The sequence below is a fragment of the Amphichorda felina genome (genome assembly GCF_050947745.1).
Source record: "Amphichorda felina strain 45539 chromosome Unknown scaffold_2, whole genome shotgun sequence".
In the NCBI taxonomy this organism is placed as follows: domain Eukaryota; kingdom Fungi; phylum Ascomycota; class Sordariomycetes; order Hypocreales; family Bionectriaceae; genus Amphichorda; species Amphichorda felina.
The window spans coordinates 2,989,398-3,003,323 of NW_028145048.1; the positions used below are offsets into that span (position 1 = coordinate 2,989,398).

Genomic DNA, 13,926 nt, shown 5'->3' on the forward strand with positions numbered 1-13,926 from the left:
AGATAGTCCCGTCCGGAAGCGCATACTCAAACAAGGAGCGGCTCTCTGACAATGCTACTTCGACAGAGTCGAATACAGTCATAAAGGACCCTTCATTAACACAACCCCCAGTCACGAATAAAGGGAAGAGCCCTTTGATTACCCAGCCCAAAGCAACAAAAGGCCCAAGCGAAAAAAATACTCTGCAAAAAGGTCCCAAAGACGCCTCGATTCCAACGACCAGGATTCTATCAGGCTTGAAGGCTAAAAAGGCTGTCCCTGCCAAGGGCCTAGCTGAAAGTAAATCGTCTGCTTCCGCAATGGCGCTTGAAATTACCGGCAACGTCTTTTCTGGGGGGATCGAACGCAAGCAGCGGAAGAGTCTGCAGGACCAGTCTTTGGATCCTAGCAAGGGACAGAAACTCTTGCGCCATCGCTATAACAGGATCCTCGAAAAGAATTCAAGAGACAAAGAGAACAGTGCCCCGGCTCAGGTACCGAAGGGTTTAATCTCATTGGATCCGAAGGCTCCTCATGCTGCAACCCAAGCCGTGACCTCTCCACAGGACAAACCCAATACCCAAGATAACCTTGTTGGAGAAGCGATGGATATAGATACTAGTCAACCTGTGCCTCCACGAAAAGGTTCTCTAAAACGTACACCTACCGACGATGCTACCGGAACGGCTGAAGAATCCCAATCTCACTCCCGAAGGAACAAGTCAGTACGCTGGGACGAAAATATCCAGCGAAGATCCCCCGAACCGGTGAAAGGGATGAGCCCGGAACCGAGCTTGTTTCTTCCAGGCGATTGTCAAATGCATTCTCCTCTAGCCATGAACGAGGACGACGAGGAAGAGGACGCGATCCCGGCGAATCGGTTTCGCGTCCGGGGTTCACCGCCCCCCTCCAAGGGACGAGAAAGTCGGGACAATAGCATACCAAGAGTGGACCTGCAAAATATATCAAAGCCCTGCCTTCTGGGTGTTAAAGCATCACGATCGATCAACCTTGTTTTTCAAAGCATTCCACGGACTGCACCTCATCCCTGGGTGGCTGACTTCAGAGCTCGGGACCGCCTGATCTTCAGTCATAGATGCACCGCACAAGACTTTGCACAGCAGTTCCGAAGACTCCCAAATCAACACCCAAATCTGGCCTGCGGCAGTGTTTCAGCCCCGACCGATCAGGATGCTCTAGAAATGGTGGCAAACCGAATGAAGCTGGGATCCCAAGGGGTTCTTTGCTATGCCACCCAGTACTGTGTTCTTATTTTCCCCCTCAAATCTGAAGAGTGGGAGTTTGAGGCGTCGCGCACCGCCAGTGGCGGTCCGCTCCAGTATATCGTGTTTGACCCCACGAACCTGATGGGGACAGACCTCGCAGCGAGCGGGGACTTGAACCTCCCCAGTCACGAGAACTGGGATATGATTTTACCCAAGATTCTAGGACAATTAACCAATCTGGATTACCAAAGGGTATTTCCATCCCACCTTCAAATTTCTGAAAAGCATCATATTTTTCTTGCTTTCCCCCCGACAGCTATGGCAGAAGCTAGACTCCTCGTTAGCTGGATCAATGTCTCGTCGAATGCGGAATGCATCATTTACGATAGCTGTACTCCGGGGGACTGGACTCGGTTTGTCGACGTGGGCCAAGGTGCCATAGTCATACATGAAGATGCTACATGGAAGATTCGCTTGTTCCCCAGGATGTTTGACGTTATCCACCAAGCGACGAGCAGCAACCGAGCAACCAGCGGGAGCTTTGCGATTTCTATTTTCCATAGAGCGTGCAGAGGTATCTCTGCTGTTGGACAGCGACCAACAGCGGATCCGCCGGTTGGCGAGATAGGCCTCCGTCGGCTATACCCGTCCCAGGGGGTTTTCCTAATGACACCGAGCTTCATCATATCGCGACCCCAGCAAGCTTGTTCTTTCTTCAACTGGGTATACAAGGTCTACGAGAACCCCGATGGCCCTTTTCGTGCCAGACTCGTTGTTCCCACCAATTTCGAAGTATGGCTAGAGGACTTGCTTGCCGATAGAATTGAGAGGCCAACCGAAAAAAACCGCGATGCCCACCACGAGGATATAAAAGCCTTGGCAAAACTAGCGTATCGCATTGGCAAAGTCGTCGAAGACTTCTCGGATGAAGAAATTCTAAGTCCTTTAGTCTTTGCGCCTGCAAGAATCGATGCAAATGACGAGCAAAGCTTGGTCAACTGGTTTGGGTGGTGGACAATTGTCAACATGAACAGACATGGCAGGTTTTACGTTGTCGGGTCTGAAAAATGCTTCAGCAAAGTTATAAAACCACTGCGGTATTTGAAAACCACCGTCAACGACCCAGACCGAGCATTGGAGTTGTTAGACCAGAGGGGCCCTAGTAGTGCTCCCCCAACAAATGTCAGTGGTGTCTCGGCCCAGCATCCCAGCCAGATTCAACCTATCCGAGACGATGACGCCTGGGCTCTCAAGGGCCGCTTGCAGGAACTGCAGCGCCGTGTTAAGGGCTCGGCGTGTCCGTTATGGCTAAATTTCAACCCTGTCGGCTATTGGGATGAGGACATCGCGTTTAAGTTCGGCGATATTAAGGGAGTTTATTCCACATTTATTCAGTGGTTTAACTCGTTGCTTCCCTTGAGTGAAGTACAAAACAAGAAGGGTCCTAGTAGAAATACACTGGGTGGTTTCTTCAACACCCCAGACCAAGCCTGGGAGTCTGCCATGGAGCGTGGGAATACACGGGTACTACGTCACCCCTGGCTAGCTTTTTTCCGCCCTGTCAACCCGCATCGGCCATGGAAGGAATGCGAACTGATCATATGGGACCTGAGGTATAGTGGGAAATTCACAGCTGACCAAGAAGTCAATGTGGGGCACCTCGACGAGGTGCATCGCAAGTTGATCACAGTTGTCAACGATAGGAATGCCACCAGGAACCCAGCGTTTCCCCTAACCAAGGTGTGGATTGGGGGGTGGGAAAATGCCGAGACTACACACAAAAAAACATGTAATGCCACGCTGAACTTTCTTGAGATGGTCGCAGACAACATCTGGCTCCGTCTACCTGCACCCGAAACCGAAATGGAGGGAAGGGGTTGGAAATTTGTGAGGAGCGAAGACACACGACAAGGCGAGTCCATGGATGTTGACAAGTTTGGGGATACCCAAGAGAGTATGGTGAATGGGGCAGTAGAGCAAAACGACGACGAGTTCGAGGAACCGGAGGACGCCAAGATGATATTTTTACCGCCGAGAGGCCGCCGGAATAACGGATCTGGGGGAAGCTCGATGTGCAAGAATATTCTCTGCAACCGGAGCATGGCTGCCATGAAGATGGGTGATCCAGACTCGATGAGCTTCAAATTCACTGCCACCAAACTGTGGTACGGGCAACAAGTTTCCGAAGGGAGGGACTTCAAGCACATTATGGTGGATACGTGGCAGAACGTGTTCAAGGAGCTTCGTATTACCATACCAAGGTAGGTAGGGCGCTTGATATGAGGGCAAGAGCTAGAAGGAAGGATATTTGAGAGCATGCAGATATGTATGTAGGCTAAATGTAGGGAATTCCATCCCGTCGGAGGGTATAAAGTAATAATGTACATGCAATCCATATTTGTCGTGTGACCAAATCGATCATTGAAACATTGCGCTTCTTTATCGGCTCATCGATGTAGGAAAGCTCCGTGTGCTCAGAAGCGTACCCTTGATCCTCCTAATGCTATCCCGCACCTTGCGTATCTCATCATCCGGCTCGCCCTTAGTCCCCGTCCGGAGCATGTCGTAGCCAGGCAGCTCAGCCGCCGAGCGGTACGTCAGCGCATCGAGATCATCGCCGAACACGTCGATCAGAGTCTTCACGTCGGATAGACCTTCCGACTGGGCGCGTAGACCGTCCTTGATGTCGGAGAGCGAGCGGGTTAGGGAGTCGAGGCGCGTGGCCTGGGTCTCGGCGGGGGGCAGCTTGGGCGCCGACGCGGCGGACGGCACGGGGAGGAAGGTCTGGGTGCCGACGTCACGGTGGAACATCTCTGTGGGGTCGCCGGCGTCGGAGTCGTCGTCGGAGAGGGCGCCGTGCTTCTTGCGGCCAGGCGGGGGCGGGACGACGGAGACGGACTTCTCGAGGAGGGAGACCATGTCGTTGAGGCGCGAGGCGGTGGTGGAGTGCAGCTCCTCGCGGGAGGCGGTGAGGTGCTCGAGCATGGGGGAGAGGACGAGCTTGGAGGTGCCGATGAGGAGGGCGGAGAGGCCGGCGGAGAGCTGGAGGGCGGTGAGGAGGCGGGCGGTGGTGACGAGGGGCGGGGAGGAGGTGGGTGTGGGATTGGCGAGGAACTCGGGGTAGGTGACTATGGGAGCGCGGTCGGAGGAGGGAGATGGTAAGGAGGATTCGGGCGAGGATTCGGGCGAGGGTGTGGGTGAGGGCTCAGAGGAGGTCGTCGAGGACTCGGCTGATACTGCCTCGTCGGTCTGGGGAAGGCGGTTAGCTTCGCGTGGTACGGTTGGGCAATTAAGACACGGACCTGTTCTGATTTTGGTTGTTGTTCTGTCTCGGAGAGGAGCTTCTCAATATCTCCATCCTCGACCCCCTTGGCCTTAAGAAAAGCAACCTTCTTCTCCCTCGGCGCACTCTTAACCTCGTCATCATCGAGGAAGCGGCGCGCCACGTCAAGCTGGTCCTCGGCTGGCTTGCCACTCTCTTCCTGGCCACGCTGCCAGTCTGGAATGCCCGATTCGGGCTTCTCTTGGTCGTTAGCCATGGCTGGTTTTTCAAGGACCGACACGGCACAATCAAATGGTCGTGGGAGTGGAAAGCGCAGTTGCATGTGGTGATGGACGACAGGTGATGGTGACGGCGATCGTCACGGCTAATAGTCGGCAGGAACATGTGCCTCGGCTGCATCTGGGGATGAGCCGACGCCAGCGAGGAGCGACCGTCCATTCATCAACTCGCCCAATAGCTTATAACAGGCGATGTTGGACGGTCGATAGTCAAGAAATTACTACCCAAGATTCTTATTTCTTTATTATAAATGTCACAGGCTTGATCTTCAGAGCCCCTTGCGATGATTCAGCCCATGGCCTACCTAAATAGGTACCTAACCAGGCGTTGCGATTTCCCTTCCGCCTACACGGCACAAAATCTTGAACTTACGTTGTGAAGCAAAAGGGATCAAGGTCTAGGAATCAGTGCGTTTCCAGCGTGATTTTTGTGTTGCCTGGACGTGACTGGGTCGTAGAAGCAATACCCATCAACTTTGACGGTGGTGACTTAACGCCCAGAGTCCTGGGGTGCTTGGCCAGGGTGGATCTGGTGGAGCAGAGCCAGAGCAGCCGAATCCACCACGAATGTCGAGGTCTCCATTGCCAGCCGACAAACTCGCCAGCCTTGCCAGCATAGAGACCCTCGACATTCTTCGCGCCGCGCCCAGAGACACAGCAACCAGTGTTTGGACTATTTTTAAAGCATTCAAGATCCATTAATTATTCTCCGGGGTATCCGTATTTGGGACCTCTCCCTGCATCGAAAGATTGAAGCGGCCCCCTGGTGGCATCCAACTTCCTCCCTTGATCCCCATCACGAACATCGCCACTCAGCTCAAGCGTGCATCGTGTCCCGCCGCAGGCTACCTTTTGGCGTATTTGCGATCTTAAGCATTTCTTCTAATCGATTAGGAGTCCCGGGACCGCCAAGTACCGCCTGCGAGATCAGCAAGTAGTCGTGAGGGAGCAGTACGAAGCCGCAAGGCTGACCAGCCTCGTCAAGAAGAACCAGACCGGAAAATTTGACCCAAGGTGAGTGCGACTGCTTTCTACTCTAACGAGTCGATTTGGATTGTTGTTATCACTTTCCCCTTTGTTCTTCGGGATTAACTTCGATGCACCAAGGGGCTGGCGATGGTTCCATGTCATTCTGAGGTGTGGTTGCTGAGATGAGCCATGGCCATGATGCATGACGGACGCGCCGCAAGTGCGAGCCATCGACTGGGGACACTTTGGTTGCAACCTTCGCATGGCACACCATGCCACTTCCTCTAGTGGATGACGGGATCAGTCAGATCTCATCATCATGTGATGACAGCCCGCGCAGAGACATGGTTGGAGTCTGTGCCTTGCCGTGCCACCTGGTGCGACGAGTGAGCATCCAAGCAAACACCAACGCAACCAGCCGATCCCGTCGCCAGCCCAATCATCTGGTGTGCCTTCCGCCGGGAAGCCTTGGCCATCCGCCAGCCTCGCCGCGACACGTGTGGGCTCGACGAGAGAGGCGCTCCTTGGCTGCAGCTCCATACTGCGAAGGTGCCAGTTCGCCAACAGGTTGCCACTGCAGCTTGGCCAAACTCTGCCAACCTCCAAACGCCCAACTTCAACCCCTCCAAAACCTTGAACACAGCAGTCTCCCAGGCCGTCCCAATAAAATCATCCCAAATATCACCTCACCGAATCCCACCGAATCTCACCGCCCCCGAGCTTCTACCTTGTTACCACACTGGGCGTCTCACCTCCACCACTTCATACCCTGAATCTTCAATTCCCGGCTTTCCATTCAAAAGCCACGATTATCGGACACTATTCATTGCCCTGCCGTTCTTGCCTGTTTCAACCCCTTGATCCGGCTATCGCCTGCCGCCTGGAATTGCCACATAGGGCGTGCCTGATTTTCCCTCACGGATTCGCTTTGGGGGCGCACCAGGATTGACGCCTTCGCCCCGCTAGTGCGGAGAGACGGCTAGGGGAGACGGCCATCTCCATCCTGCGTTTCACTGACTTTCAATACGCATCGTTCGCCATGTCTTCTCGTCCACGACGGTCGGCCGCCACAAAGGCCAAGGAAACCATCTCAGTTCATGCACGATGGGCTGACTCGAGCGATAGCAAAGGCAATTCCAAACCCAGCACCGCCATGTCATCTCGCAGATCCAACCGCGTGGTCCGTGATGACCCTGATTCTGACGATGACTCCCATCTCGACGTGACCGTCAAGGTGGGTTCGGGAAAGCTTCGCCAGGCTACACGGGGCAGCGGGCGGCGTAGCGATGCCTTTGAGGGCGGGGAGATTGTCCAGGGAAAGCGGGATCGGGGTGGCAAGAAGAAGTATGTCGTCGACTCAAGCCCCGACGACGATGAGGAGGAGGAGGAGGAGGCGCAGGTTGATGAGGAAGAGGAAGATGACGACATGGATGATGGAGAGGAGGACGCTGAAGGTGAAGATGACATGGACGTCGACGCCGATGGCGATGACGTTGACGCTGAAGGAGAGGAGGAGGAAGACGCAGAGGGCGATATTGATATGGACATTGCCCCGGCTACGGGGACCACCATCAAGATCTCTCGCTCGTCCAACTCAAAACCGTCCCGGCCTGCCGCGGCGTCACGCATTGTTCCGGACGACGACGAGGATGATGACGACGAGCTCAGCGATCCCGCCGACTCCGATGCCGGAGACCAGACTCTTGGCGTTGGGGACGATGAGGTCGAGGAGGACGCTGAGGGCGAGGAGATTGAAGTCGCTGGCGGGGACCAGGAGCTCGACAGCGAGGATGGTAGCCAGGACGGGGAACCAGACCTGACCAAGATGACGAAGCGACAACGTGCCCGCTTCGAGGACACCGAGCAGGAGTACATGAAGCTATCAGACGGTACGTCTTGTTCCTACGAGTTGACTACAGTGCAGAGATTTGCAGGCTAACAATGGCAACCCTGTCGCAGAGGTCCAAGCCAAGAAGGTTTTCACTGCCGAAGAGCTCTCAATGCGAAGGCAGGAAATGGCCCGTCGTAGAAGGAATCTGAGTGAGAAGAGGAATGAGGAAGTCAAGGTAAGTCTCCCCTTCAGACAGAGTTGCTTCTTTGGCAATTCTCAGGAATCATACGCTCACATATTCCCAGATGGAAACCATCAACAAACTCCTCAAGAAGCAGGCGCCAAAGGTCAACAAGAAGGCCGCGGCCGCTGCTGCAGCAGCCGACGGCACTCCTGAGGAAGATGGCCCCAGAGTCAACCCCGCCTTCATCCGCTGGACTAGCAACAAGGATGGAAGCCGTGTCGGTGTCCCGAAGGAGATGATCGGCGGTCCGGCTGGTAAGGTGTTCCAGAAGAGTGGTGGTCGGCTAGCCCCGGGTAGGATGGTCGAGGAGGTGGCTTGAGAAGGTGAGATACTGTACTTTACTAGGCCCAGAGGGTATTGAACAGTGCTTGTCCTCGCCTTATCACGGAGTTTTGTCTCACAATCCTTACTATTTTGATGGCGTCGGGCGAAAATTAAGTTTAAAGACAGTTGAAATTAGGATAGTCACTGAGCCCTTCAAGCCCATGCTACTGCTACCGATCCTCCCCGTGTACGTAGGGTAGACACGTCAACCACTTCTAACCCAAACGAAGCAACGCGGAGTATGCTGGAGGAGTCGAAGCTACCTTTTCATAGGTTTCTCCCGAATAGGTCTCCCAGAGTTGCTGAGGTTGCGAATTGCGGAATTGACCAAGCGGCGAGAGGACCGTTAGTGCCTAAGCGAGCGATAGTTGTAGCAGAGGGGGAGGGCCCTCTCATCTAGGCTAGTCGTTCCCCCGGTATTATCTGGAGATCGCCACAAGACCCCCGACGACTAGTCGTGACTCGTAACACCCTCGAAACCAAGAGAATCACTGACGAGGGGCGTTGGACGAGTACGCTTCCATGGCAGCCACGTATTCCTTCTGCACAACCTCGGCATGAGCGGGAGAGCGAGGCTTTATGGAGCATGGGAATGGCAGGGGGCTGGAGTTGAATCCCTCAGAATAGGCAAAACTGCCCAGTGTTAGCAGAGCACCTTGTAGGACCCGGGATCCGCAACCTGCGGACGATGGCCCAAAGAAGCGACATAGGGACACGGGAAACTGACATGTCGACATCAATATCTTTCCCGTCCTTGCCCTTGACGGGCTCCACGTCAAAGGCCCAGAGGATCCTCGCAATGTTGAGCTCAACAGAGGCCCAGCCGAGATGCATGCCCGGGCAGATGCGTCTTCCCCAACCAAAGGCACTGTGACCCCAGTTGCCAGGATACTCTCTCGACTCCAAGAAGCGCTCTGGTCGGAACTCATGGGGCTCCGGAAAATCCGCCTCGTTTAGATGGACTGGAAGATGTCAGAACAGAAGCGAGGGGGCAAGGTAGAAGGTCCAGCTGGAAGGACTGAACGCACTAGACCAGAGAGGAGCGATAATGGTGCTGCCCTTGGGGATGAACATGCCCCGGTACACGTTGTCGGCGGTACTCGCATGCGGTGTACCGCCTAGCACGGCAACCGGCCGCCAACGCAGTGTTTCTGATGCGATGGCCCTGACGTAGGGAAGCATTGGTAGGTCCTCGAACGTCGGTAATCGGCCGGGTCCAACGACTCGGTCTAGCTCCTCGCGGGCCTGGGGAATGAACTGAGGGCCAGAATGGACGCATGCCAAGAAGAAGCTCGCAATAGATCCAGCCGACTACTAGAAGTGTCAGCCAAGTATCGTAACATAGGTAGTAATATCACTCCTAGTCAAATGGGGGCCACCGACCGTCTCAACTCCGGCCCCGAAAGGCGACCCAGCCGTGTATGCAATCTCAAGATCCGTCATACCAAGACTCTCTTGTTTCTCTAGAAGATGCTTGGCAAAGCAAGGGGGTGAATTTCCCCTAGACGCGCGCTGGCGAACCTCTTCCATTAGTCGTGTGTACATCTGCACATCCTTCACCCGCCCGCGCAGAACGCGGGCTTTCCAGGGGGCGAGGATGGATGGGATGTACTTCAGCACTGGATATCTCTCAACGGCGAACTTTCCGGGAATGCTGTGCCACATTTGTCAGATTAGAAAGTGGTTGTCAGGTAGATGTTGAGGGGCGCGCACTTGACCGACGTCAGTCTTTCCATGGCCTCAGCATTCATCCTCACCACTTCATCCGTCGTCACATCCTCCACCCGTCGCCCATATGTCACCGTCACGATGACACTCGCAGCATAACGCTCCAGGTGCCTCCTAAACGTCCCGGGGTCCGCGAGCAGGTCGTGCATGAGAACCTTGGACTCCATGCTCTGGAAGGGCCGGTATGTCTCGCTTTGGCGCTGCATAAACTCTCCGTGCAACAGCTTGCGCCAGCGTCGCCAGAAAGGCCCGTATGGCGCCATGAGGCCCCTCATTCCGCCTGAAAGAAGCTCACCGCCCATGATGAAGCGGGGACGGGACGAGTACACGGCGCCACGCTTCTCGAGCAGGTCCCATGCTGCCTGCGCGGAGCCGAGGAGGATGGTGGGCGTGGGGCCCATCTGGAGGTAGACGACATCGCCGTACTGGTCGTGGAGCTCCTTAAACCAGATCCATGGCTTGCGGATGCCTGTCCTGACGACCTTGGGGCCGGGTGGGAGTTGGTTGCGGTAGGAGTAGAGCTTCCATTCTTGACAGAGCTAGGGGCGCGTGCACGGTTAGTCCTATGTGTTCTCACCGCAAATGTAGTAGAGGTGATTCTTCAAATCCAGTCTCAATGTTTCTCACTCACCCGCGGGAAGTTTAGAGCGAGGCAAACCACGGCTAGGAGGAAGCCTACGGCCGCCAGCCCTTGAAACAGCATGAACATTGTGGAGATGTAATTGATGACTACCTGGAGACAAAGGTAAAGGGCGCAGTATTTCCCGTGGACATGTTAAAAACACACAAAGATACATCCATTCTGAGATCGTGGATCACCGTTGGCACTGTTCCGATCCCGGACTCAATCTTCGTGATGCGGAGTATGTTAGCCGGAGGAGGCAGGGGTTCTCCTCACATGCAGTGCTAGACTAGGCGAAGACCCCGAAACCGGGGCAGCATCATTAAACAAGGGCTTAGAATGCCACGTGAGATCGCAGAAAAAGAAACGGTCGTGTTTGGTCATCTTTGCTGTTGGATGGTTCAAGGAGGTCTGTCTGCTATTGAACGTTGGTTCCTGACCATCCGCATCCGTGCCTGCATTGGGCCTCCCAGAACGAACTTACACGAGACGCTTACCAAGGTGGAGGTAAATCCACTGACCGCCATCAGCCATGAAGAGCGATTCTTGGTTCAGCAAAACGCTCCTTACGTCCATCTTCCTCAGCATCGGTGGTTTCCTCTATGGCTTGTGAGACTCCCGCCTTGCCAGACTGGACTAGCTGAAGCTGACACAGTATCCAGTGACTCGGGTATCATCACTCCGAGTCTTGCCCTGAGCTCATTCTTGGGTTACTTCAACAACCCTGATGCGCCGTTGCGGGGAGCAATAGTCTCCATCTACCAGGCCGGAGGTACGTTGACAGGTCCAAGGACCGCACCGTTTTCACTCTATGCCGAGTGGGACTGACTCAATACACGCGCAGCATGGCTCGGTAGCGCGTCTGTAGGAATCACCAGTGACCGGCTGGGTCGCCGCAAGGCCATCAGCCTAGGTGCCTTTTTCGGCGTCGTCGGGGGTGCCATTATGGCCGGCGCTGTCCACGTTGCCATGCGTAAGTCCAGCTCTGCGTGGCATAAGTCGCCCCTTGAACGTCTCCAACCAGCTCGGTAGTCATCGTCGGACGGTTCCTCGTTGGGTATGCCGTCGGCACCATCACAGGCGTTGCGCCGGTCTTTAGCGCTGAGATTGCCCGTGTAAGCTAATCCCATGCTGTGATGTGTCTGCTCTGATCCCACTGACGACTCTTGACAGACGGAGGAGCGCGCGAGAATCACCGGTGTCACTCAGATGAGTAAGTCTCACCTCATAGACCGACACACATATAACTCACAATGACGCCAGTGGTCGCCTGGGGGTTCTTCATAGCGCTGTGGATTGGATACGCCGAAGGCCAGTGGGAGAATCTCCATCAGTGGCGCCTCGGTTTCGCCATCCAAAGCCTACCAGCCCTCATACTCGGTGTCGGCGTTCTCTTCATCGCCGAGTCGCCCCGGTGGCTCTGTCTAAAGGGCCGACACGACGAGGCCGAGCGCGCGTTCCGCAACTACCACTTTGACGGCAGCAACGACGACTGGTGCCGTGCCAACTTTGCCGCCATCCAGGCCAACATTTCCGAGGAGATCTCAGCCCAGGGCCAGCTCTCATGGATGGACCTCCTCCGTACGGCGCCTTTCCGCAAGCGCCTGTTCGTTGGCGCCTTCGTCTGGGCCGCGGCCATGCTGTCGGGCATCTCCTTTGTGCAGTACTACCAGACAGCCATCTACGCGACGCTGCAGTTCGACGAGAGCCGGCAGCTGCTGGTCAGCGGGCTGTACGGGTCCGTGGCGCCCGTGGCCTGCTTTCTGTCGCTCTTCTTTGTGGACCGCGTCGGCCGGAAGAAGATCCTCATTGCGAGCTCGTCGCTGCTGTCGCTCTGCTACATGATCATCACCATCATCGCGGCCGTCTTCCCCGCCAGGCCCGGGTTACCGACGAACGCGGCTGCACAGAAGGGCTTGATTGCCTGCATCTTTGCTGTTTCGGCCAACTACTCGGCGCTGCTTGGACCAATGACTTGGATCATCCCGTACGTTTCCTCCACCCTCTTGGGCTGGTGATGCCCTGGCTGACAGAGATGATGCAGACCCGAAGTGTTCACGACAGAGTTCCGAGCCAAGGCGAATGCAGCTGTCCATGTCATCCACTACTCCATCAGTCTGATCATCACGCAGTGCTCGCCGATCGCTCTAGAAGCCGTGGGGTGGAGATACTACGTTTGTCCCCGGTCCCTACCGTGGAAAAAAAAAAAGCTCCTGGGTAACTAATAGCTATGATTAGATCCTCTTTGTTCTGTCAAACGCATTTTGTGCGCTCATCTTTGCCGTTGCCTATCCCGAGACCAAGGGTAAGTTTCAAGCCATTCCCTAGATGGTTCCCAGGACTCACTCGCGCGCAGGCAAATCCCTCGAAGACATGGGCGAGATCTTTGGCGATGTTCAGACGGTCTTCAGGGTGGATGTGAAGAGCTCGGAAAAGGAAAAAGCGTGATAATGCACGTAGCGTAGCTTAAGGGAGGATGCGTGTGGGACGTGTGGCCTCGTGCCGTTTTTGCGTGCCGTAGCCTCTATTATGTAAAGTGCGCACCATGTGCCAGACGTGGGCGAAACACTCAAATTCGACAATTCGGTGGATGAGGCCAAGGTCGCTGTGGCCTTGGGAAATGGTGGGTGGTGCAAGAGAGAGAGTTCCAACCCCGAATGGGCCAGTACTAGTTCGTGTGGTGGCGTCGAAGCCGTTGAATAATACTCGTATCAGATGCCAAGGATATTAGTTCGGCATGTCCCAGATACAGATACTGCCTAATAATCTTATATTTCTGGATGTGAAGGGCGGTGGACCCCCATGCAGATTTGAGTCCTCGCACCTCGACGAGTCGACACATTGGGCTCGGAAGTTGGAGACGGTGAACGGACAGCTAGTGAGTCGCAGCTTTTAGACAGGTCGATTCCGTCGCTCGGTCATACGAAGTATTTAGCGTAGGGAATGCTATTCTCCGTCACATTCCTTGGTTGGAACGAAGTGCCTCCGTAGGAATATGTGAGTTACTATCAGATGACCCTCAGGCCTCGATCCGACGGTCTGCCGTACTCTGGGCTCTCTGAAGCTGGCATGTTTCCCCAAATCTTTGCCACTGGCCAGGCGCCATGCGTACATGGTACTAGGTCTGCAGTAATAGCTAGGACTCGGCGTGTGGGGGCTAACAATATAGTAATACATTCGTAGTCCGGTTACACGGTTCGCTGTCTTCGACGGGGTGATGGAACACATGATAAGCGGGCAGCGAAAGAGCCGACACCACGAGTTCAAGCCTAGTCTTGGCGCGTTTTGTCGAAGGAGTGAGTCTCCAACTCAGCCCACGAAGCTCAGCCAGCTGTGCTGCAGTCTTTCTTTAGAACAAACCAGGCGGGTCAGCCCTGCGGATGGTGGGTCTTGGCTTGTCCAGTTGGATGGTCTTGGCTGCCCAGCTAGAAGAAGACTGTCA

At 55.1% G+C, this 13,926-nt stretch overlaps 5 protein-coding genes across 5 annotated transcripts; 3 read left to right on the forward strand and 2 right to left on the reverse strand.

Annotated features, from left to right (window-relative positions):
• Positions 1-2,708: 2,708 nt before the first annotated feature.
• Positions 2,709-3,470, forward strand: ACO1O0_002481 (uncharacterized protein; the record flags this gene model as incomplete). The annotated part of the gene is made up of 2 exons (XM_083191950.1): positions 2,709-2,715; positions 2,848-3,470. 2 exons carry the CDS (start codon positions 2,709-2,711, stop codon positions 3,468-3,470), a joined length of 630 nt encoding a protein of 209 aa, XP_083053164.1.
• Positions 3,471-3,644: 174 nt separating this feature from the next.
• On the reverse strand, positions 3,645-4,744 carry ACO1O0_002482 (peroxisomal membrane anchor protein conserved region-domain-containing protein; the record flags this gene model as incomplete). Its single annotated transcript, XM_083191951.1, has 2 exons — positions 3,645-4,454; positions 4,508-4,744. 2 exons carry the CDS (start codon positions 4,742-4,744, stop codon positions 3,645-3,647), a joined length of 1,047 nt encoding a protein of 348 aa, XP_083053165.1.
• Positions 4,745-6,888: 2,144 nt separating this feature from the next.
• Positions 6,889-8,129, forward strand: ACO1O0_002483 (PAPA-1-like conserved region-domain-containing protein; the record flags this gene model as incomplete). Its single annotated transcript, XM_083191952.1, has 3 exons — positions 6,889-7,624; positions 7,695-7,801; positions 7,872-8,129. The coding sequence occupies 3 exons, from the start codon at positions 6,889-6,891 to the stop codon at positions 8,127-8,129; spliced, it is 1,101 nt and encodes a 366-aa protein (XP_083053166.1).
• Positions 8,130-8,622: 493 nt separating this feature from the next.
• ACO1O0_002484 (cytochrome P450) lies at positions 8,623-10,571 on the reverse strand (the record flags this gene model as incomplete). The annotated part of the gene is made up of 6 exons (XM_083191953.1): positions 8,623-8,767; positions 8,862-9,096; positions 9,163-9,445; positions 9,518-9,788; positions 9,848-10,401; positions 10,494-10,571. 6 exons carry the CDS (start codon positions 10,569-10,571, stop codon positions 8,623-8,625), a joined length of 1,566 nt encoding a protein of 521 aa, XP_083053167.1.
• A 445-nt stretch (positions 10,572-11,016) lies between these two features.
• Positions 11,017-12,932, forward strand: ACO1O0_002485 (general substrate transporter; the record flags this gene model as incomplete). The annotated part of the gene is made up of 9 exons (XM_083191954.1): positions 11,017-11,093; positions 11,147-11,256; positions 11,329-11,457; positions 11,517-11,599; positions 11,658-11,697; positions 11,748-12,471; positions 12,529-12,658; positions 12,723-12,789; positions 12,841-12,932. 9 exons carry the CDS (start codon positions 11,017-11,019, stop codon positions 12,930-12,932), a joined length of 1,452 nt encoding a protein of 483 aa, XP_083053168.1.
• Between the last annotated feature and the right edge of the window lie 994 nt (positions 12,933-13,926).